The sequence below is a fragment of the Elephas maximus genome, chromosome 3, assembly GCF_024166365.1.
Source record: "Elephas maximus indicus isolate mEleMax1 chromosome 3, mEleMax1 primary haplotype, whole genome shotgun sequence".
NCBI classification, from domain to species: domain Eukaryota; kingdom Metazoa; phylum Chordata; class Mammalia; order Proboscidea; family Elephantidae; genus Elephas; species Elephas maximus.
This window is the reverse complement of record NC_064821.1, coordinates 125449827-125475744: the sequence shown is the minus strand read 5'-3', so window position 1 is coordinate 125475744 and position 25918 is coordinate 125449827. Positions and strand designations below refer to the sequence as shown.

General features: G+C 35.6%; 1 protein-coding gene across 7 annotated transcripts in view; it reads left to right on the top strand.

The window, feature by feature from the left end:
• The window catches only part of ZZZ3 (zinc finger ZZ-type containing 3), a 115915-nt gene extending 91486 nt beyond the window's left edge, over positions 1-24429 (top strand). For 2 of the 7 annotated variants that reach the window (XM_049875587.1, XM_049875586.1), the window contains 10 exons: positions 4365-4503; positions 7230-7377; positions 7465-7580; positions 8264-8335; positions 9391-9492; positions 13363-13458; positions 15432-15584; positions 19682-19816; positions 22298-22398; positions 22697-24291. In XM_049875587.1, coding sequence (XP_049731544.1) covers positions 4365-4503; positions 7230-7377; positions 7465-7580; positions 8264-8335; positions 9391-9492; positions 13363-13458; positions 15432-15584; positions 19682-19816; positions 22298-22398; positions 22697-22841 — 1207 coding nt within the window. In that variant the 3' untranslated portion in view covers positions 22842-24291. Of the gene's footprint in view, positions 1-4364; positions 4504-7229; positions 7378-7464; positions 7581-8263; positions 8336-9390; positions 9493-13362; positions 13459-15431; positions 15585-19681; positions 19817-22297; positions 22399-22696 lie in introns of all 7 variants that reach the window. The other 5 variants (XM_049875585.1, XM_049875584.1, XM_049875589.1 and 2 more) reach the window with 4 other exon arrangements.
• Positions 24430-25918: the final 1489 nt, after the last annotated feature.

Below are 25918 nucleotides of genomic sequence, written 5' to 3'. Positions count from 1 at the left end.
TTTACTAGGATGACTAGAATTTATTAATACCCTGATTGTTATTCTTAAGAATCAATCCACTTTACATAGTTTTGTTCTCTTGAGAAAGATCAAAAGCAGCCATAGACATTATGTAAACAAATGGGCATAGCTGTTCCAATACAATTCTGTGAAAAAAGGCAAGCCATAGGTTGTAGACTCCTGATCTAGAATAACTCCCCATCTTTTTTGCCTTTAATGATTATTTGAAGAGTCTAGGCCAGTTTTCTTGCAGAAATGTAACCCAACCTGGATTTTTAAAAATATTTCCTCATTAGTTTTTTAAGATTGCAAATGTCGTGTAATCCTAGAATTTCTTTTACAATAGAAATGGAGATCTGATTCCCTGACAGAGATTCTGGTTCACTTGAAAATAAAATCTCCCTTCTCTTTTCTTCTTTCTCTCTACTACAGTATATGTAATATTACTGCCTAAAAATTGGATAATAAAGTTTAGTTTACAGATTGCTAATTCCTTGATATTCTCTTTCAGACATCAGCATTTTTATCTATATACTCTTTTATGTAAGTGTTTTTATATTCACAGAAGTGAATAAAGAATTCAAGAGGACTTGGAATACTAAAAGGTAGTGAAAATAACTTAGATATAGACTTGAAAAGTATTTATATTAGCCAAATAGAATTCCGTAATATAAAGCTAAAGTTATCTTTTATTTTATATTGACAACATGAAACAAAAGTAAAATAAAGAATTCTTTGCCATAGGTAAGCTCACTATTAGCACTGTGTATGATTCAGCTTTAGAAATAAACAACAAATAATTTTGGTAGATTTAGTACGAAGTTGTCCATGTGGGAAAACTAACTATACTTGCATCCTTGCAAAAGTATGTGGAATTTGAAAAATTATCCTTTTCTCTTAGTTCAGTGAGAAGCAAAAGTGAAAGTAGCATGTTTTTCTGGAATTAAAGAGCTTTAAGATTTCTAGTGCTTGAATTTCTTTTAAATTATGTATGAAGATCTGTAGTGATTTAGTACTAACCTATCATCTTTTATTGATTTTGAGTGACAGGAGATTTTTCTTTATGTTGTGCGTCTCATGATCCGATCTTGGTTTGCGTCTTTATACCCTAGAAAATAAGTTTATTTCCTGTTCGTTAAGTAAAAACCAGAATCATACTCTATTTGAGGCCTTCTTTTCTTGGCTAAATATTCTCAAGTCTTTAAGACTTTAAATAGCTGGTATGATCTTGGCAAGTTACTTCATCTGTGCTTTGGTTTCCTTATCTATAAGCTAAGGATAATGATATTACTTGTTGCATGCATTTGTTTTCAGGGTTGAGTTATTACACTTAAAATGCAGCAATGCCTGCCATATAGTACGCATTCAGTGTTAGAAGTTATTGTCATTACATAGTTATTCATCTGGCCTGTTTATGAACCTGTTTGTCTCTTGCAGAGCTGAGCTTAATGCAATGGCAAGTGTGATCTGACCAGCCCAGGAGCAGTAGAATGGTCACTTCTTTTGTTCTAGTCCCCCCCGCCCCCCCCCCCACACTAAATTGGACAACAGTTGGAGGGTTTGTTTTTTTTTTAATTTATTATGGAAAATTTCACACATCCAAAAAAGTGGACAGACCAGTGTAATGAACTTTCTTATACCCATCAACCAGTCCCAACAACATGGCCAATTCTGTTCCATCACACTCCCACCCTGCTCCTTTCCTCCCTCTCTGGTGTAATTGTAGCTCCCCTATTACACCTAAGCTTGTGTGATTTATCGTGGGAATTACTAAAGAGTCTAGAATAGTGCCCTGTTCTTTTAGTAAATAGTTGTTGAATCAGTGAAAAATGGATCTTGCCTTGGGTTGATGCCTGGATCAGATTCTGTAGTTGGCTTTTGGAGATGGGGTGAGTGGGTGGGTGAGATTGAAAATAGATTTGTCTGTATCATACTACTTTTTTAGATTTTGTTAACAGTTCCTTCTATTTCTGCAAGATGTGTGTGTGTGTATATATATATATATTTTAACCTCAGTGGTAAAATCTCTGCATACTCTTGGAAATAATTCCCATTATCTGGGATAGAAGACTTGAATTTACTATTTTCCTACAATCTTTCCACTTAAATTTTGGGCTTTAAGTCTTTACCAGTGTTTATCCTAGGCCTTTCAATCTGATGATCATTTTATCTTGACAAAAGAGAAGCAGAGTAAGTGTTGATGAGTTATTCTTCCCCTTTCATCTCTGTTGGAATTATTTTTTTAAAGTCAGATTTATAGTGTAATAACTTACAAACTGTAAGATTGTTATAGTTTATTGGTTTCAAATAGAGGCCTTTCTTCACGATGTCAGTTTGTTCCAAACATAACAAAGGACAGCCACCTTTGTAACCGACATGTCGGTAGCTTTTTTTGCAGACTTCAGCTCATTTTTAAATAACACTTTTCTTACCTGTGCCTTATTGATTGTTACTGTGCCTACAGCAGTATGCTGAGAATTTAATAGACTTACAGTTCTTTTTGTATCAGTAGTATGGAAGTGTGTAACCCATGATTAAAACAAGGTTGATCATGTTATAGAAACACGACACGTCTTTGGCTATTCAGCTGGAAGCAGTTAAGAATATTGTAGAGAGGATTGCTTCCAGCACCCAGCTCACTATTCAGCTTTGTGAACCTGCCTAGTAGAAACAGCCAGCAGAAGCAGGTTTGTACACACCGTACATCTCAAAGCAAAAGGAGGCTTAGTGAAAGTGAGCTTAGACTCAGCTTCTGTAAACTTATCCTGGAGTGAGTTTTTTTACAGCCCCAGCTCTCCACATTTAGAGTTCTAACTTTTAAATGAAATGTCTCTAGCCTGAAAGGAGTCTAACCCTTCAGTGTTAATCAGTTTTCACCTTAATTATTAAACATCTCATCGGGGATTAGTTAACAAGGGACTTGAGAACAAGAATAAGATATGTGCTAGGCCAGGGGTTGAGAAGTATGCCGACAGTGAATGTTAATGTCACAGTGACACTATGGCTGGGAACTTCAAAATTGCTTTGTTTCACTTTTGAAATGTCACCTAGCATGCTGACTTCTGAACTTAAGGTATTCAATATACTTTTTGATTGCACAGAGCATCCATTTATTTGTTAATTCATTGAAAAATACTTGCTGAGCATCTGTATGCTGGGAACTGTGTTGCAAACTAGATAGACAGTGAACAGAACCATTGTGTCTGCCACTGTAGAGTATACAGTCTGGTGGAAAACAGAATGAGATTTATCTGAAGCCACATAGAAAAATTGTGTTTCACGAATAATCGCTTATTTTAAAGTGCACTTGGAGTGACTTCTTCATGATTCCTTTTGCAAAATGTATTTTAGGATTTAGGGCTTTTGGGTTAACATGTTTCTATATGTGATAATTAGACATTAGTCAGTGAGGCAAGACAGTTTCAGGAAAAAACATAACAAAAGAGGGAATTAGTATACATGTATCATGGTGAGAGTTCAGGATAATGACAAATAGATTTGTATAGGTGAAACTATATGCTATATGCCAAATGGACCGTTGCAGTCAGGGAAATATGTGAGACCTTTCCTCTCTATAAATGCTCAGTACTTAAGAATTGAACATAATGTTTAATTTTAAGTGGTAACCAAAAAAAAAAAAAAAGATTTGTTGAAAGAAAGCAAACCTCCTATACACTAGGAGGTATAATAGAGCAAATGAAAGTCATAGGACTTAAAACCATGTCTGAATTATGTGGCAATGTGTTGTGACTCTGAGCAAGAAAACGTGCCTCAGGCTTTTTATTGTAGAGATTCTAACAGAGGATGGATTTGATAATTCCTCCTTTTATTGTTGTGCTCCATCGAGTTGATTCCGACTCATAGCGACCCTACAGGACAGAGTAGAGTAGAGCCTACCTGTAGGGTTTCCTAGGCTGTGATCACCAAGTCTTGCTCCCAAGCTAGTGTGTTGAAACCGCTGACCTTTCAGTTAGCAGTGGTGCACTTAACCGTTGTGCCACCAGGGCTTCTTGGTCCCTCCTAACACTAAACTTTTATAATTTTAATTAAAAAAAAAAAATTATAGTTTCCTGATTGTTGGAAAGTCAAGACGCTTTTTTTAATTATTTGTACTTGTTCAGGTTCAAGAACTAGAAATTTAAAATGGGGGAAGAAGGCTTTGCTTTCTCTAACTGATATTTTCTGACTAGGTACTTCGTAACTCAAGAAGACCTCATTTATTCCCAGTAATATATTTTACTAAACTCTTTCAGGTAACTTTAAAAAAACTGTGTGACTTAATAGTAGATCATGGCTTGAACTCAGTTTTTATCAATTGTTATTACTAGAAAATTTTAGTGAGATATTTTTCTTTGTCTCTGTAGTTATCAGAGACTGTTACAGACAATTGCTGTACTCGAGGCTCAGCGCTCTCAAGCAGTTCAAGACCTTGAAAGTTTAGGAAGACACCAGAGGGAAGCACTAAAAAATCCAATTGGATTTGTGGAAAAACTCCAGAAGAAGGTATATGCTGAACACTTTTTAAAATTTATTGAGGTATATTTGGTAATAATTTAGAAAACTATATACTTCTTTAAAAGTTTATTTTTTTCTCTTCTATAGTTAGCTGTATTACTGAAGCCTTCCCCTAGTGCCACTAAACACACAATAAAATATACCAAATGAAAATACTAAGAGCTTCTATTGGATATTTGTATAGGACCTTGATGTCATATTCCATATACATTTTATTATCTTTTATGATTATCTTTCCCAACTTAGGGTGTTTCCCCTCTTCTGCTTTCAGGACTTCAGGATTAGAAAAGCTAAAAGAAAAATACTGTATGATTTATTAACTGCAGTTGTCTCTGGTTACTTTTATAGATCAACATATTGAAATAAAAAACAATGGTGATAAAAACAAAATCTATTTTAAATGTCTTTAAGGTAGACAAAACCCATGAGGAAGAAGTAGAAATTTTACTTAATTTTCAATGCCCCCCCTTTTTTTCTGTGAAAAGCCATTCTAATTTTCTGTTTTTCTTAAAATGGAACTTTCATGTTAACCATTTAAAAGTAATACAAGTTTTTATAATAACTTTCTTGGTATGTAAATACTGAGTTGATCCAGATGTGCATTTATGCTGTGGTAAGCCTCTCGAATTAGTGATTCACAAATTCCTCAATAAATTTGAGAGGCATAATATTTGTCAGCATTGTATGAAAAGATGGAAACCAAAACACTATGAAAAAGAATCCTTTACCTTTTAAAAGACTTGTCTTATATAATATAACAACTTCAGGATCTTTATAAGTTACCTGTTTGTAATGAATCACACACAACAGTGGTGTCCAGATGCTCAGAGGAGCAGCCCTGGGGACTTTATTTAGGTGTATTAATTTATTATTTGGATTTTTCTAGTGATATTATTTACTTGGCAAACATTCCTCTTCATGCTTTCAGAAAATGTAGAATACTTTAACAGGTGTACAATCTTATGTATTGATTTGTTAAAACATCTAAAACGTTTAGTACCCTATTTTACCTTCTCTACTAAAACGGGCCCACTTAGGTGTTCATTGATTCTGCATTGCTGTTATTAACCAATTTGCTGGTGGAAAAAGATTAGCACATGTCACTTATAATGGATTCAACTAAAGCAGATGCTGTGAGAAAAGTAGACATTAAATAAAAAAATTTATTAACCTTAATCTCATTTTATTTATGTCTGAGTAGGCAAAATGATGTACTTAGGCACATTTACTAGATTTGTAGGTGGTTGGTTGTTTACTCTGATTTCCAGATTTAGTTTAGAACTGAATTTCCTTTTCACCTTATCATAAAAACAGAGATGTGATATTGAATATCTTAAAAATTTTTTATAAAAATGGTCAGAAGTATATTAAATCTAGATTCTTTAATAACCATTGAAGGCATATTCCGTAGCCAGAAATATTTATCCTGAATTTAATTCAGGAGTTTATTTGATTCTTCACTTTACTGTGTTTACTCATGCATACTGAATTTTCATTTTTTCTTCAGGTTTTCCGTATTAGTTAAGTTGTTGACTTGTGATCTGTTTGATTTAGTAGACATCTAAAAACTCCCAGTGAAAATTAATGAAACTTGTGGTATATGTTGGTACATAGAATGTAGGGAATATTTATAACTTGCTAGTTTTGTTTAATATTATTACTATTTTAAAAGATACCATTCTCTAATTTTGAGAAAGTTGAGCCTTAGATTAATGTGTATGATGATGATGATGATGTAATATGAAGTAAGCAAAATAAAAATTAGAGCTTTGTGTCACAAAGTAGATTTAGCTTGCCAGTTTCAGAATTTATAATCTGATTTTTTTCCCATTTCATTATCAAAATCTTTAAACGCAGAAAAGTTGGAAGTACTGTATGGTTAGTACACTTATCTACCAACCAGAATTGTACAAGTAACATTTTATTGTATCCTTCTATTCAGCCATCATTCCATCTTCATTTCTGATGCATTTCAAAGTTGCTTCCATCATATATATATTCACACAAAACACTTCAGCATGCTATTATTAACTAAACATTTTTTAAACTTTCTTTTTAAGAGGGTGAAATGTACATATGATGAAATTCACAAATCCTAATTGTACCATTCCCCGAGTTTTGACAAATACATAAACCTATGTAACTCGAATCCCTATGAAAAATATGGATTATTATACAACCTTATTTTACTAATCGTGATAAATAATGATTTCTCTAAGGATGGTTGGTAAAGTAATTGAATTCCAAATAAAAGGTGTAATTTTGATTCTCGGAATGTCATAATTTTTCATAAATGTGGTAAGGTCTTATGGATTCTGGAAATAATTATCATTTTATGGCTAGGTAATGAACATGGGTGTACATTTCGGATGGATTCTCTGTATCAAGTCTCATCTGTTACAAGCAAACACATTTCATATGCTGTTCTTAGAGATAAATATGTACCTTCTTTTGCTTTGATATTATGTTTAAAGTTGTGGTGCAGCTTTAGAACCCTATCTAAATGTTGTGCTTGTATTTTGCTAAGTTCATTCTTGTACTTACTAGCTTCTTTGCTGTTTTAATGTTTAGGCTGTATTATCTTAGCTTTATTGACTGTTGGATTCAAACAGTTTTTTAAAATTGCTCAGCTGATTATTTGGATTTGAAATCAAATGAAAATTTCACCACAGTTGATTATTTCTTGAATTAATCAAGACATTTCCCCCCTCCAGGCTGATATAGGGCTTCCATATCCACAGAGAGTTGTTCAGTTACCTGATATTTCGTGGGACCAATATACCAATAGCCTTGGGAACTTTGAAAGAGAATTTAAGAACCGCAAAAGACATACTAGACGAGTTAAACTAGTTTTTGATAAAGGTAAGAAATTGCATGATAAGAATTTTAAGCAGAGAAATATCTGGCAGTGTCTTGCTTTAATAATTCTGTACCTGGGCTTGTTTTTAGTAGGTTTACCTGCTAGACCAAAAAGTCCTTTAGATCCTAAGAAAGATGGAGAGTCCCTCTCATACTCTATGTTGCCTTTGAGTGATGGTCCAGAAGGCTCAAACAGTCGTCCTCAGGTATGTAATATTACGTGTTGAAGTAGGAAAATTTGAATTGTAGACAAAACTGTTTCACATTTTGCTGGTGTGTGTTCTTAAAATTAAAGTCTTTTTTCATTGAAAGATAGTGGGAGCATGAAATTTGACGTTATGAGAAACCTGGGTTGTAATTCCAACTTCACCACTTAATAGATGTAGAATTTAGAATACCACTTAAGTTAAAGTCTCCAAACTGCAGTTTCCTCTTACATAAAATGAAATTAATTTTACCCATGTTGTAGGATGTTGACAGGATTAAATGAATAGTATATGCAGTGTGTCTAGTACAGTGTCTGACACCTATTAGTTACTGTGAAAACATTAGCTCTTGGTATGTAGTTGAATGTGACCAGGACTTGAGTCCTGGCCTTCCCACTCTTAGTTAGATGAATCTCAGTAGATATGTTGCTTTTCTTTGTTTTTTTTTTTTTTTGACGACATTACCGTCATCTATATCACAGGATTGCTAGGAGAATAAAACCAAATGAAATAAAGGAATGTGAAAGCATTTTGTAACCAACAAAATATTATATATTAAAAAAATAAATTTACTGAAATATTTTGAAATGAATAGAAAATTGCACAATTTATGTATTGTTTGGCTTCATCAAAGGCTTGGCTTTGTTATATTCTCTTTGACAAAAGCCTTGTTTTATACACAGATGATAAGAGGACGCCTGTGTGACGATACGAAACCTGAAACATTTAACCAGTTGTGGACTGTAGAAGAACAGGTAATAGATATTTCTAAATTGTATAGGTTAAAAAAATAATAATAATAAACTGTTAATATTAGTTAGTATTACCAGTAAAATATGTATTCTTGTATGTAATCCCTCTTAACCGTGGATTTCCCTTTTATAAATTTAAAATATTCCGAGTTATTTCTATACATGTTTTTGCACACTTGAAGTATTTTAAATTTTGAAAATATATGAACTTCTGTTTGGGGATAATTTTTAAAGAAAGAACCTGGGTTTGGGGAAGGCAGTAGGAAAAGGTAGTGAAATAGATGGAATAGAGTGGATGTTTTTGTAATGCAACTTTGGGAGAGAGAAAAACATGATGCCAAGTAAATCTGAGCCTCAAAGTACGTTCTTGTTTTTGTTGTTGGGGGAACTGTTGGAGTCAGGTCAGAGTGTTCTGTTACAGTCCTGCTTATATCTAGAATTGTTTTAGATGAGTTTTGAGACACATTTCTGCCTCATATGAGGGTTAACCCCACAGCTATAGTAAGCTAAGTAGTTTATAAAAGGCTTTAGGAAACCTTTATTTCAAGCATCCAGATCGCCTTGTGTCTCTAGGACTGTGGGAGAACTTGGGAGGTAGGTCAGAATATAAAAATCAAATACTTGAATGGAGGACTGCGCAAAGGAAGGAAAAGCCTCTTTTAGTATCCTGTCTAAATCCAAATGAATTTATACATATTTTTGTCAAAACTATAAGGGAGAGCCTAGACATTTTCTAGCAAGCAAGATGGTCAGTGGAAATCACTAAGATGTATAAAAGACCAGTTTATTTATTTACTTTTTTTTTTTTTTAATGTGTTCTCCTTCTACTTAATTGAATGGACAGCCTTTCACAGGTTTATACTCTAATCTCATTTTCCCTGTGAAGTCTTAATTTCCTAGCTAGAAATTTTCCTACCATGAGGAGTTCTAGCTACCTATGCCCAAAGTTGGGAGGGGGGGAGTTGTACTTTGAAATGAAATGTAAATGTATTTATTTAGAAACTCAGTATTTCAAATTGAATACCTGTTTTCTAAATTTGGTCTTGGGTTTGTCTTAGAAAAAACTTGAACAGCTACTCCTGAAATACCCTCCTGAAGAGGTAGAATCACGGCGCTGGCAGAAGATCGCAGATGAACTGGGCAATAGGACAGCAAAACAGGTAATTGAGGAGATGGCCCCAGATTGTTGGCAAGTTTTTGATAGTTTATTTTTTTTTTAATGAAGGTTATACAGTTGGCATCCAATCTGCCCCATCACTTTCAACTGTTGAGTGCCATAGACAGTATGCAGTTTTTTCTTATTAGGATTGTATATTTTTGTGTTCCTTTAAGAAACAAGTAGAGAATTCTGCTTAGAATCATTATTAAAAAGTAAAATATCAAAATATAATAGGCTTAGCTGCCACTCGTCTCTCGGTTTGTCGTATCATTGTGACCTGTGTGTGTTGCTGTGATGATGGAAGCTATGCCACCGGTATTTCGAATACCAGCAGGGTCACGCATGGTAGATAGGTTTCAGCAGAGCTTCCAGACTAAAACAGACTAGGAAGAAGGACCTGGCAATCTACTTATAAAAAATTGGCCAGTGAAAACCTTATTAATAGCAGTGGAACATTGTCTGATATAGTGATGGATGATGAGCCCCCCAGGTTGGAAGGCACTCAAAATACAACTGGAAAAGAGCTGTCTCCTCAGAGTAGAGTTGATCATAAAGACATGGATGGAGTCAAGCTTTTGGGGCCTCATTTGCTGAGGTGGCACGACTCAAAACGAGAAGAAATAGCTGCAAACAGCCGTTAATAATTGGAACATGGAATGTAGGAAGTATGAATCTAGGAAAATTGAAAGTTGTCAAAAATGAAATGGAACGCATAAAGATCAATATCCTAGGCATTAATAAGCTGAAATGGACTGGTATTGACTGTTTTGAATGAGACAATCATGGCCTACTATGGCGGAATGACAGATTAAAGAGGAATGGAGTCACGTTCATCATGAAAAAGAACATTTCAAGATCTATCCTGAAGAACAGTGCTGTCAGTGATTGGATAATAGCCATACACCTACAAGGGAGACCAGTTGATACAACTGTTACTCAAATTTATATATCAACCACTAATGGCAAAGATGAGGAAATCAAGGGTTTTTACCAGCTTCTGCAGACTGAAATTAATCAAACAGGTACTCAATGCATTGATAATTCCTGGCAGTTGGAATGCAAAAGTTGGAAACAAAGATTGGTATTTAGAAAATAGGGCCTTGGTGATAAAAAGAATGCCAGAGATTTCACTATAAAATTTTGCAAGACCAACAACTTAATTCATTGCAAATACTTTTTTTCACAACATAAACAGGAACTGTAGACATGGAACTCGCCAGATACACAGGAATCAAATCAACTATTTCTGTGGAAAGAGAAAATGGAGATGCTCATTATCATCAGTCAGAACAAGGCCAGGGGCCAACTGCGGAACAGACCATCAATTGTTCATATGCAACTTCAAGTTGAAGCTGAAGAAAAAACAAATCCACAAGAGCCAAAGTACTACCTTGAGTATATCCTGCCTGAATTTAGAGACCATCTCAAGAATAGATTTGATGCGTTGAACACTAATGACCGAAGACCAGATGAGTCGTGCAGTGACATCAAGAACATCATACATGAGGAAAGCAAGCAGTCATTAAAAAGACAGGAAAGAAAGAAAAGACCAAAATGAATGTCAGAAGAGACTCTGAAACTTGTTCTTGAATGTGAAGTAGCTAAAGTGAAAGGAAGAAATGATGAAGTGAAAGAATTAAACAGCAGATTTCAAAGGGTGGCTTGAGAAGACTAAAGTATTATAGTGACATGTGCAAAGACCTAGAGATGGGAAACCAAAAGGGAAGAACACTCTGAGCATTTCTCAAGCTGAAAGAATTGAAGAAAAAATTCAAGCCTCGAGTTTCAGTATTGAAGGATTCTATGGGCAAATATTGAACGACACAGGAAGCATCAAAAGGAGATAGAAGGAATACAAAGAGTCACTGTACCAAAAGGAATTTCAAGAGTTAGCACATGATCTAGAACTGATGGTATTGAAGGAAGAAGTCCAAATCCCACTGAAGGCATTGAAAAAAAGCAAGGCTTCAGGAATTGATGGAATACCAATTGAGGTGTTCCAGCAAAGGGATGCAATGCTAGAAATGCTCAGTCATTAATGCCAAGAAATCTAGAAGACAGGTACCTGACCAACTGACTGGAGGAGATCCATATTTGTGCCCATTCCAAAGAAAGGTGATCCAATGGAATGTGGAAACTATTGAGCAATTTCATTAATATCACACACAAGTAAAATTTTGCTGAAGATAATTCAAAAATGGTTGCAGCAGTACGTTGACAAGGAGCTGCCAGAAATTAAAGCCAGATTCTGAAGAAGACGTGGAACCAGGGATATCATTGCCGATGTCAGATGGATCTTGGCTGAAAGCAGAGACTACCAGAAAGATGTTTACCTGTGTTTTATTGACTGTGCAAAGGCATTCAACTGTGTGTTTCATAACAAATCATGGATGACATTGCAAAGGATGGGAATTCTAGAACAGTTAATTGTGCTCACATGGAACCAAAAATAGACCAAGAGGCAGTCAGGCAGATAAAACAAGGGAATACTGCATGGTTTAAAATCAGGAAGGGTGTGTGTCAGGGTTGTATCCTATCACTATACTTATTCAATCTGTATGTTGAGCAAATAACCTGAGAAGTCAGACTATACGAAGAACAACGCAGCATCAGGATCAGAGGAAGACTAATTAACAACCTGCAATATGAGATGACACAACCTTGCTGCTGAAAGCAAAGAGAATTTGAAACACTTACTGATGAAGATCAAAGACTACAGCCTTCAGTATGAATTGTGATTCCACCAAAACAAAAATCCGCACAACTGGACCAATAAGCAGCCACTATCATATAAAAGGAGAAAAGATTGAAGTTGTCAAGGATTTCATTTTACCTGGATCCACAATCAACACCTGTGGAAGCAGCAGTCAAGAAATAAAACAATGTATTATGTTAGACATATCTGCTACAAAAGATCTCTTTCAAGTATTAAAAAGCAAAGGTGTTACTTTGAAGACTTAAGGTGAGCCTGACCCAAGCCACTGTATTTACAGTTGCCTCATATTCATATGCATGCGAAAGCTTGACAATGAATAAGGAAGACTGAAGAAGAATTGATGCCTTTGAATTATGGTGTGGGCAAAGAATATTGAATATACCATGGACTCTTGGAAGAAAAAGCAAATCTGTCTTGGAAGAAGTACAGCCAGAATGTTCCGTAGAAGCGAGGGTGGCGAGACTTCATCTCATGTACTTTGGACATGTTCTCAGGAGGGACCTGTCCCTGGAGAAGGACATGATGCTTAGTAAAGTAGAGGGTCAGCAAAAAAGAGGAAGACCCTCAACGAGCTGGATTGACACAGTGCCGGCGGCAGTGGGCTTGAACATAGCAATGGTTATGAGGATGGCGCAGGACTAGGCAGTGTTTTGCTCTGTTGTACGTAGCGTCGCTGTAAGTTGGAACCATCCTGATGGCACCTAACAACTATAAGAATAGGCTTACTGCCTCTTGAATTCTTAAGATTATGTACTTTTGATTCATTTAAACCACTGCCAATAGATTTTTTAAGATTGCCTTAGTCAGTATTCCCTGGTTGTCCTTCTAAAAATGTATGTAGGAGTTTTCTCCTTCCTATATTTTTTTATATTAATAGATGTTATTTTTTTTGCTACAAGGATAAGTGTTTACAAGTTGGAAGTATATGTTTAGCATTATAATCAGACAAGTTTAACTTCATTTTGATGATTTTTTTTGGTCTAGTTTTAAAAATATCAGTGTCTTTGTTGGCAGTTTAAAGTTATTTCTAGATTTATGACAAATTTTCAATTATTAGCTTTCATTTGGTATATATACATGGACATTTTTATTTTTAAAACATTTAGGTCTTGTATGTCATGTCAGTATGTTAAAAAACCTGTCATGTTTCCTAAGGTTGCCAGCCGAGTTCAGAAGTATTTCATAAAGCTAACAAAAGCTGGCATTCCAGTCCCGGGAAGAACACCCAACTTATATATGTACTCCAAAAAGGTAAAAAGAAAATAGATGAAAGTAAACCTTATATCTTAGGTTTAACTCATCAAAGTCAGAATTACTGTATGAAAAGGTACATTTTTGTTAAAATAGAGTTCAGGTTTATATTTGAAATTTTGTTTAAGCATTTTATTGGGTGTAAACACAGGGTAGGATTCCATTATTGGTACTCAGTGCAATTCATAGAGCTTTAATGATGATCATTATTTTAGGTGTAGGTTATTTTATGTGAATGAGTCCTATCTGAGATGTTTTAGATTGAATGTACATCAGAGAGACATTTTGTGATGTTAGTTTTTAGGATGTTTGACTTTTTAGTAAGCATCATCAATTTTTGTTTTTTAGATATGAGTCATACATAAATCCAAAAATAGAAATATTTACTAACAAGTTATAGTTAATCCTCATGGCAATTCTAAAAGTCTTCAGGTAGTATTATCACTTTCACTTTACCAATGATAATATTGATAGCTAACTGTAGTGTATACTGTTGAATGTCCTGTGCGGTGCTGTTCTGTAACCTTTTTATTGATGAGAAAACTGGGGCCTAAGGTAGGTTGAGTAAATTGTCTAGTCACATAGATAGTAAGCCGGAGAACCATTAATCCTCTGATTTTGATCCAGACTTTTCCACTATTCCATGCTGCTTTCTACAGACCATCACATCGTATCTGCTGTACAGAACACTGCATCACATTGTAGCCATGTTTTTGGTATAATTGCAAAAAAAAAAAAAGTAAAGACACATTATTGACCTTTCATTTCCTTATAAATCATCCTGGCACTTCCGTTTCCCTTACCACTGTCACTCTTCACATAAAGGGAAGTTAAGAATATAATACTGTTACCATTCTTTATTGAAGCTATTTTATATGGAGCCCCAGTGGTGCAGTGGTTGAGCATTTGGCTGCTAACCCAAAGGTCAGAAGTTTGAATCCACTAGCTTCTCTTTGGAAACCCAACAGGGCAGTTCTACTCTGTCCGTAGGGTCATTATGATTTGGAATCAACTCAACAGCAACAGATTTTAAGCTTTAGAAGTTTTAATTTGCCTATTTTTAAAATATTTTGGATTTTTTTTCCAACTATAGCATTATATTAGATATGTAGACTTTATCACATAACTTTGGAATATTGGGACCTTCATAACCAACATTCAACTCGTTTTCATGATTAATTTCTAAACTAACTTTATAGTGTTGTACAGCTTACATTTTCCCCACTTAATACTATAATTGTAATAACAAATGGTATAATAAAGAAATTCAAATGTGTTCAAGTTTGATTTTTGAAACAAGTGAAATGACAGCTATGCTGTCAGTCAAGAGAGGCAGCCTGCACAGGGGTTGAGAGTGAGGGATTTGGCACCACACAGACCTAGATTACAGTGCTGTTTCTACCACGTCTAGCTACAACATCTTGAACAAGAAACTTAACCTCCTATGCCTCAGTTCCTTCATCTTTAAAACAGAGGTGATAATACTTACTTTTAAAGAATGTCATGAGAATTAAATGACATTGGCATAGACTAAGCAATCAACCAGTGTTAGATACTATTTTTAGACATTCATTGTGTCATAGTTCTTTTACTTGATAGCTTTATGTCTGGTTTAGGCCACTTCATCTTCTCTGATCTATAAAATGACTAAGAGGAGTTCAGTTCAGCTAGCATTTGAATGCCTAAAAAATGCCTAGTGTGTGATAAATGTTGGGGATACAAATATAAGTGAGATAATGAACATATAGACCATTATATGGTTATTTGGGTATTTGCCTATATTTCTGTTTTTCAAGGCTAATCATGCTTTAAAAATCCAGACAACATAGAAAAAGCAACCAGATAAGAGTATGTTAAAAGATAGAGGTAAAGTCTTTTGATAGACTGTCTGAACGTAACATTTATATTCTTGTGTTTTTGATTCTTTAAATGATTTTCCACTGTGCCAATTAAAAACTTATTTTCTCATTTAGTCCTCAACAAGCAGACGACAGCACCCCCTTAATAAGCATCTCTTTAAACCTTCCACTTTCATGACATCCCATGAACCTCCAGTATATATGGATGAAGATGATGACCGATCCTGTTTTCACAGCCACATGAACACTGCTGTTGAGGAGGCATCAGTAAGTTCTTACACAGACCAGGGTACAGAGTGAGAGCACGTGGACTTTCTCATTATTCCTGCTTTTCGAAGAACATTGGTTTCTCCTCTTTTAATTAACAAGTCAGATTTTTTTTTTTTAATCATGTGCTTAAAAAACTTTTAGGAAGAAATTTTCAAACATATACAAAAGTAGAGAGAATAGTACAATGAGCTCACATGCCGCATTAGTCACCTTCAGCAGTTATCAGTTTGTGGCAGTTTGTTTCATCTGTACTCCTTCCCCACTCCACTCCACCCCAGATTACTTTGGAGCAAGTGTCAGACAGTATATTAGTTTGTTTTTAAATATTTTAATATGTATTTTTAATAACCACACTATCATTATCATGTCTATAAAAAGGGAATTGTTTGTAAGTCACATATACATTCCCCAGTTGTCTTAATGATTTTTTTACCCCAATTTGTTTGTTTTGATCCAGATATAAATAAAGTCCATAAATTACAATAAGTTATCTTTCTCCTTCACTCTGTCTCTTTTTTCCTCCTCACAGTTTTGGGTTGAACTGGCCATTTGTCCTATAGAATTTACCACAGTGTGAACGTTATTGTTTCTCTTTTAGTGTCATTTAACCTCTTTCTCTGTCACCCAAATTCCCTGTGTTTGCCAGTAGGTTTAGAGAATTGATCAGATTCAGATTTGTTTGTTAGAGGAGACAGAACTACTTCGTATGTACTCCTATCAGTCTGGTTGTCTTTGACCTTTTTTGGACATAGCAGGATTTTTGCCTAGATCCATTAATTCATTAACCCATTGCCATCCAACTCATAGTGACCCTGTAGGACAGAGTAGAACTGCCCTGTAGGGTTTCCAAGGAGTAGTTGGTGGATTCGAACTGGCCGACCTTTTTGGTTAGCAGCCGAGCTTTTAACCACTGCATCACCAGAGCTCCATTAATTCATGAGGTGTTAAAAAATAGTGATAGTCTAATTCTATTCTTCTTTATTTATGCATTGGAATATTCTATAAAGAGAAACCCCATTATCAACTATTTGGTTACTCCAGGTACATATAGGAAACACTGGATAAATGCTTGATTCTTCCTGTTATTTTCTTGTTTTTTCAAATAATGAGTTCATTGTCTTGTATCCTCCAAAGATGACCAGTGAGGTTTTTTAAAAAATTTTATGAACTTTTGGACTTGAATATATTTAATGTGTTTTAATCCCTTGGTGTCACTGTCTTTGTTAGTACTCAAATTGGCCCCTCTTTGGCCATTTGAAGACTATTCAAGATTGTAGGTGGGATATGTAAATTTAAGATTTTGGAGGTAAAATCTTTCTAGCTGAAGGCAAGGTCCACTGGAGTGAAGGACTGAGAAGGAATGGAATGAATGCCATTGTAGTAGAACAAGTCTAGGAATGGAGGCTAGAGGTAGGTGATGACGCATCCGTGTGGATTTTGAAGTTACCCAGGATGGTAAGCAATGTTCTCAGCAATGTTAAATAGACAGATTTTGAATGTTAGTGCTTTGATTATAAAGTTGCTAGTCAGTTTTTTTTGAGGGGTGGGGGATTTCTGAACATATTTGTTGAAAAGAATCATAAGTGTGAACTTTATACATTGAAAGTCAGTTTCTTAAGGCTGCTTCAGCTTAACATAATATTTAGCTAGTTTTTACTGTTGATTTGTTTTACAATCTTCTAAATAGCCGTCTTTGTAACTCAGTTCATCCCCTTGAATAAGAGAGGAGTGTGCTGCCATGATCATTGTAGTACAGAGTAGAGCAGAGAGTGGTTTGCTTCTTATTATGAAGATGTCATGCGTATAGAAGGAAGTGTAAACATCTGCTAGATTAGAGAAGAGATGCTTCCTGCAGATCAGGGAGAAGTAGATTATAGGAGTCTGTCAGATAGCCATGAACCTGTAGGCCTGCATTAGTGTGTAACTGCAGTGAGACTCATGCCCTGCTCCTCTCTACCTGCATGATGAGGTAGTCTTCTGTAATTCAGTATTGCTACTGCATTAAAAGTGAACTTTGTCCAGAAGTATTAGTCTAAAATATTGCTAATAGCAGCACTAATTTTTTATGAGCCCTAAAGGTAAGATATCTTAAAAGTGGAAATTACCTTGTCAGTACAATTCAAGTATTTCTCTCTTTTTTCAATTGTGGTGAAAATATACATAACAAAATCTGTGTCATCTCAACAATTTCTACACGTACAATTCAGTGACACTGATTACATTCTTCAAGTTGTACAACCATTTTCACTATTCTTTTCCAAATCATTCCACCACCATTAACAAAACTCAGTGACCTGTAAGCAAAAACTCCCTTTTCCCCCTCCCTCTCACCCTGGTAACCACTGATACTCTTTGATTTCTATATATTTGTTCATTTCATATAACAGATCATACAGGATTTGTCCTTTTGCATCTGACTTTTTTCAGCATGATGCTTTCTAGATTCATCCATGTTGTGGCATGCATCAGGACTTCATTTCTCTTTATGGCTGAGTAATATCGTGTGTGTATACCACATTTTGTTTATCCATTCATCTGTTGATGGACATTTCAGTCGTTTCCACCTTTTGGCTATTGGAGAAAATGCTACAATGAACATTGGTATACAGGTTTCTGTTTGTGTCCCAGCCTTCTGGGTATCTACCTAGGACTGGGGTTACTAAGTCAGATGGTATTTCTATGTTTAACTTTTTGAGGAACTGCCAAACTATTTTGCACAGTGGCTGTACCATTTTATAGTCCCACCGCCAGTGGACGAGGGTTTCAATTTCTCACAACGTCATCAATGCCTATTATTTTCCGTTTTTTTTTTGTTTTTTTTTTTTTAATCATCATTGCCTTCTAATGGGGTTAGGTGGTATTTCATTGTATTTTTGATTCATGTCTCTCTAATGGCTAATGACAGTGAACATCTTTTCGTGTGCTTGTTGGCCATTGAGTATTCTCCTTGGTAAAATGTCTGCTCAAGTCCTTTGCCCGTTTTTGATTGGGTTGTTTGTGTTTTTGTTTTGAAGTTGTAGAGATTTTATATACATACTGGATAGCAGACCCTTATCAGTTACATGGTTCCTGAAAATTTTCTCTCAATCTGTAGGTTGTCTTTTCACTTTTTTGATAAAGTTCTTTGATGAACAAAAGCATTTAATTTTTTTAATTGTATTTTGTTCTGTTTAGAATATACACAGCAAAACAACACCAATTCAACAGTTTATACATGTTCAGTTTGGTGACATTGATTACATTCTTCAAGTTGTGCAACCATTCTCACCCCCTTTCCTAAGTTTTTCCTCCCCCATTAGCATAAACTCACTGCCACTGAGGTTCCTATCTAATCTTTTAAGTTGGCTGATGTCAGTTTGTTCCCATATAGATGGTTCTTAAAAGAGCATAATGCTAAAGGCAGACATTTTTTTAAAGTATTTAATTTTTATGAGGCCTCATCTATTTTGTCTTTTGCTTGTAATTTTGTTGTCACATCTGATAATCCATAGTTAAAAATAGGCCCCACAGCCACACCCCTGTATTTTTCTGAAAGAATTTTACAGTTTTAGTTTTATGTTTAGGTCCTTAATCCACTTTGAATTGGTTTTTGTGTGTAGTGTGAGGCTTGGATCCTGACTGATTATTCTGCATGTGTACATCCAATTTCCCGAGCACCATTATTGGAGAGACTCTTCTTACCCACTGAATGGATTTAGCACACTTGTCAAAACTCAGTTGACCATAGCTGTATGGATATATTTCTGGACTCTCAGTTCTCTTCCATTGGCCTATGTGTCTGTTACACCAATGTGGCTTTATAGTATGTTTTGAAATCAGGAAGTATGAGTCACTTTATTCTTTGTCTTTTAAGATTGCTTTAGCTATTTGGGGTTCCTTGTCCTTCTATATAAATTTAAGGATTGGCTTTTCTGATTTTGTAAAGATTTTTTCTGATTTTTGTAAAGAAAGCTCCTGGAATCTTGATGGGGCAATTCAAGTATTTCTGATGAAAATTTAGCATCTGAATTGAGATGTGCTCCAATATAATATCAGAATTTCTTACACTTAGTTCATTTTAATTATCAAACAAATTTTTTTGTTCTTTTCAATAGGATGAAGAAAGTATTCCTATTATGTATAGGAATTTACCTGAATATAAAGAACTATTACAGTTTAAAAAGTTAAAGAAACAGAAACTTCAGCAAATGCAAGCTGAAAGTGGATTTGTACAACACGTGGGCTTTAAGGTAAATTTTATTTACTTTTTACTTTTACTATTCATTTAATTTTCAAGGTGGTTTCCAGAGCATTAAACTACAAAACTTCCAAGCATACAGATAAAAGTAAGTTTAGCACTTCTCTTGTTCATTTATAAGAGGTAGCATACCACAGTTTCTGATGCCAAGAGTTTTATGGCTCAGTACAGAGAAGATAAATATCTAGGTATGTATTGTTGTTAGTCAAATCGGTTTGACTTGTGGTGACCCCATGTGTGCAGAGTAGAACTGCTCTGTAGGGTTTTTAAGACTATGACCTTTCAGGAGCAGATTGCCAGGCATGTCTTCTGAGGCACCCGTGGGTGTGTCGGGCTTTCAGCTAGTAGTCAAGCGCTTAACTGTTTATGCTACTAGGGACTCACAGAATAATTTGATGTAAAATACGAATGAGAAGTTTCTATCTATCTATCTTTTTATTGCTATTGTTCATGGATCAGAAATATTTTTTTTTCCCCTTTCAGATTCAGAGTTAGCTCAGTGGCTTTTTTTGGAGAGGCTAATAGAAAATTCATTCCCTCAAATTCTGAGATACTTTGCTAAGTGCTGGGAATTCAGCAATAAACAAGGTGGACTCAGCCCCTACCTACTCTTATGCTACTTTCATTCTCATGAGGAATGTTGATAAGTAAACAAGTAAAATGGTTGGGTATGACTGGAGTGCATACCAGAGAACAGTGAGAGATGAGCCGCCTTAGAAATTCTGCTAAGGAGTTTCAGCTTTATCCTAAGAGGTTGGGGAGCCATTGAAGGATTTTAAGCAGAGTAACATGAGATTTGCATTTTAGAAAAATCATTCTAATTACTTAAACTGTTAGTGTTGATAACCTTTAGGGAAGGCAGTGGGATTAGAGCTGGATAGCTCTTAATCTCTGACTACTGTATTGTTAAAGTCTTTAAAAACAATAAATGTACCTATATAATTACAAAAAAAATATGTGGGAGAGATCATTCCAGGGGTATTATGGAGAATGGATTGGAGGAAGGCAAGAATGGAGGCAGGAAGACTGTTTAGAAATCCTTTTGGTAATTTAGAAAAAAAATGAGGGTGTCCTGAACTTGAGTGGTAGCTGTGAAAATGGAGACAGGTAGACAGGTTTGAGAAAACTCTAGGAATTAGAATTAACTGTACTTTGTGGGGAAACCCTGGTGGTGTAGTGGTTAAGAGCTACGTCTGCTAAACCAAAAGGGTGGCAGTTCAAATCCACCAGGCAGTGCTTGGAAACCGTATGGGGCAGTTTTACTGTCCTGTAGGATTGCTGAGTCGGAATCGACTTGATGGCGTCAGGTTTGGTTTTTTTTTTTTTGTACTTTGTGGGTTGGAGAAAGTAATAATGAGACCATGAACTATAGATTAGGTGGTGGTGGTGGTATACATGAATGTATTGATGTGTGCTGTGAGTGATAAACCGAAAACAAAATTATTATACCTCTGACCGTCTGGAATAGCCATTAGCTAGATTATATTATTTTCTCTCTTAATCTTTCAGTGATGTTTCTTCTCCATCAGAGATTTTCCTAACTGGCAGCTCTGGCATCTCAAGGGGAAACTTGCTCCACTTGTCATAATTTTGCCTGCGAGACCCAGCCATTACTTGTTGGCCAGGCTGTCAGCAGTCCTAGCTGGCCCGATGATCAGAGACACTAGAAATGAGAATTCCTTTGAATTCCAAAACTGCACAGAAACACTGAGGACTACCATTGTGCCCCACACTGAGAAAGACCTGGCTGTGCCATTTTCCATGGTGAATATTGGCTATTAGAAGCCTGCAGGCTTTGAGAAATGATTCAATAAGATAAAAAGTTCAGAGAGGATTTTGTGATTACCTAGGTTTGTGCTAGCTATGAGTAGCCCATTAAACAGTTCTGTAACGTATTTTGGAAACCCTGGTGGCGCAGTGGTTAAGTGCTACAGCTGTGAACCAAAGGGTCGGCAGTTCAAATCCACCAGGCACTCCTTGGAAACTCTGTGGGGTAGTTCTACTCTGTCCGATAGGGTCGCTATGAGTTGGAGTCGACTCGACGGCACTGGGTTTGGTTTGGTTTTTTGGTAATGTATTTGGATAGTTTTAAATATGATATTAAGGCAGTAGTTCTCAATCACAATCCCTTTATGCTGGTCTGAGGTACCTTTCAAGTAAATGTTACTAATAATAAAATACCCAAGTTTGCAGATGATTTACTTAAAATTTTTAAAAATAAAGCAGAAAAGTTCTCTCTTAAAATACCCTCCTCACTCACCTGTATCTCAGGATGCATTTTTGTATGGGTGGAGTTTCAGCTTGTTTGCTAGCAACTGTAAATACAACCCCTTGTCTTACACCACTGTCCACTTGTGGGAGGTAGGAGGAGGATGTCTATGTGAACATCATATGTTTCTCAGTAGGAAAAAAAAAAAAAAAAAGACTGTGGAACAATATAGCTTACTCCGTGTTCTCTCTGCTTCTGTTATAGTGTGATAACTGTGGCATAGAACCTATCCAGGGCATTCGGTGGCACTGCCAGGATTGTCCTCCAGAAATGTCTTTGGATTTCTGTGATTCTTGTTCAGACTGGTAGGTGTTTTTCTTCATTGTAGGTTTTACATTTTGACAAATAAAGATCTTCTTAGCCATTGCAAATTTGATTTCTGAATTTCTTAAAAAATAACCATATTTAGTGGATTACACTTCATTGTTCTAGGCAATTAAATAATCTTTAACCATACCACATCTCAAGTAACTTCACATTATAAATTGTAATAGATTAATGGATTTAAATAAGTAGAGCTTTGAGGAAGTTTTGTAATACATAGACCAAAATACATCCAATGTCATATAATAATGTGTGTGTATATTTTGTGTTTTTTTGCAGCCTACATGAAACAGATATTCACAAGGAAGATCACCAATTAGAACCTATTTATAGGTCAGAGACATTCTTAGACAGAGACTACTGTGTGTCCCAGGGCACCAGTTATAATTACCTTGACCCAAACTACTTTCCAGCAAACAGATGACATGGAGGAGCCCACTGTTTACTAGTCCTCTTCTACACATAGCAATGGTATCATTGTTAGTTATGTGCACAGTTTGGAAAGATTCTCTGCTTTCCCTGAAATGACACTCACAGCATGACAGCTTCCTGAGTGTTCTCGTCAAGTACAGCTCTGCACCGTTGCGGCTCTAGAACACTGTTCAGCAGCTGAACATTCCTGGTGAGCAAAGGGTTTCCCTGGTGAATTTTTCACCAGCCCTTAAAGCCTTTTTAGGTGGTGCTCTTAGATGGGTGAGATGGAAATGAGAGCACACGTTAACGAGAGAGTCAATCCCAAAGGTTTCAAAGAACTCGGTCATAAATATGATAATGAGAAGACAAAGTATTTATATAAAAACAGTTTAGTAGCTTTCAGTTTTGTTGTGAAAATAGTTTTCAGCACAGAAACTGACTTCTTTAGACAAAGTTTTAACCAATGATGGTGTTTGCTTCTAGGATATACACTTTAAAAGAACTTACTGTCCCAGTGGTGGCCACGATGGCCTTTAGAAATCAGAGCTGCTTAACCATATTGATGTCTAATTTCTTTTAACCACAATGAACTGTCCTTATTACCAACAGCGAAGCACTACAGGAGGCAACTGTGGCATTACCTCCTTAACCAGCTCATGGTGTGTGAATGTTATAAAATTGTCACTCAGATATATTTTTTAAATGTAATGTTATATAAGATGATCATGTGATGTGTACAAACTATGGTGAAAAGTGCCAGTGGTAGTAACTGTGTAAAGTCTCTAATTCACACCATTAATTCCTTTAAAATACACAGCCTTCTGCCTCTGTATTTGAGTTGTCAGTGCAACTCATCAAAGAAAACTGCCTAATATAAAAATCATATATATGGTAATAATTTCCCTCTTTTGTAGTCTGCACAAGATCCATAAAAGATTGTATTTTTATTACTATTTAAACAAGTGATTAAATTTAGTCTGCGCAGTGAGCAAGAGTTCACATGCATTCTTTTATACTGCTGGATTTTGTTGTGCATCACTTAAAACATTTTGTATGTTTCTTCTTATCTGTGTATACAGTATGTTCTTGAATAATGTTCATTTGTCAGGAGAACTGTGAGAAATAAACTATGTGGATACTGTCTGTTTATATTATAGAATGCTTGTTGTGAATTCCTTTTGGTCAGATTTTGGATTTTTTACCAGTGTTAAAACCAGAAATTGGGTTGTCTTAAGGTTTGCTTCACACATCTGTTCTATAAAAAGGAATATACTTTATTTATGGAAAAGAAGGTGAGCTCTGTAACAGGTGGCAGTGTTTTTGGAACAGTAAACACTGAAACGCCAAATTAATTTACAAAAAGAAATATACATTATGGTAAAGAGAAAAACAATCATTGATGTCCACATGTGAAAACTAAAAACTTAAGTTGAAACATTTAACTCTAGTTCTTCTGATGAAAACAGGTGGTTTCTGAAAATCACTCTGTTTTCTAGGAATTATTATTGACAACAGGAAAAGATAATATAAGTAATCTAAGACTAATTAAGTATAATACATGACCCAATTTTTAGAGGCTCCCGTTTTTCCCAATTTTAGATCAAAGGAATATTAATACTAAAATCATACCCTGAATTGGTTAAATTGATAAAAATAATGGAATTTTAAATATAGAAATGTGAGAATTTTAAAATAATATACTGATTAGAGATGACTGATGATATTGATACATAATTCATCATATCAGAAAGATAAGGAAATGGACTTGAACTTCTCACCCTGGTATCGTTAGCATTCTGGGCATTTTGATATTAAATGTTATGTGAATATGCCAGAAGATCTGTTTAAAACCTGTAATAAAGCAGTACAGTAGCACTTGATGACAACTTCTGTAACCTGTATTTGCATAGAAATAATGCTGATTAGTATTGAAGAGCCATTCATATCCATTCAAAAATCTCAAAATATGAAGTATGCTTTGGAAGACAGCTGTCCATATTTGATACAATTATTATATAAATAGAATAGACAAACCCACTTGAGTGTATTTTTTAGGGGCAAAGATTTTGAGAATTTTGTGTAGCAAAAAGTAATAGTTCCTGCTTGAGCAGAGATAAGTTTATTTTGTATTTTTCAGCTTTAAGCAAATAGTTCCCATGACTTAAAGGGCCCTAAGCAGAAGTGGTAGTGTTTGTTTTAATTTGAGGGCTGCAGGAATGGGCAAGGCTGCCATTTGTAAGTAGGACTTCCGTCTGCCTATTTACACCAAGAGACATTAAGTCATACTCACTAAGTCAGATCTATTTCCTGAAATATCATGCTCAAGTTACTTGCTGGGAACTGAAGTTACCTTTTAATGACACTTAAAACCATTCTTGTAAGGTTGGGGCAAAGGAAGTTTCCTTAAGTGCGATGTACTATTAATAATAATATCAAACACTGACATAATGCTAACTATATGCCAAGCAAGCATATAAAGAAACCAAAACCAAACCCACTGCTGTTGAGTTGATTCCGACTCATAGTGACCCTATAGGACAGAGTAGAACTACCCCACAGGGTTTCCAAGGAGCAGCTGGTGGATTTGAACTGCTGATCTCTTGCTTAGCAGCTAAACTCTTAACCGCTGTGCCACCAGGGCCCCCAACAAGCATATAGTAACTAATTCTCATAACCCTGTGAGGCAGGTTAAATCACTTGCTCGAGGTCACATAATTAGTAAATTGGTGCTTGGATTTTAACCTAGGCGTATTATACTGCCTCACAACCATGTTTTCCAAGCAAGAATATTCCCTTTGTTTCAGGTATCCTGAGGCGTTTGGGGTGGGAGTGGGCAGGAGCTACTTCTCATTCCTTTTTCCTGGTGTGGTCCCTAGAGTAGAAAGCTGAGCACATGTCCAGGTGTGTAGCACAGAATAGAGAAGCATATCTGTGAATGGGGGACAGCACTGAAATGCTCTGCCATGGTGAATTAGATAAATGTACATTTTTATAATTTACATATTCTAATTGTGGAGAGCAAGCATGTGATCGGGAGGCTTTCGGCAAAGTTGAGACTGAGGGTCTCCTGCCTCAGGTAGGATTTGT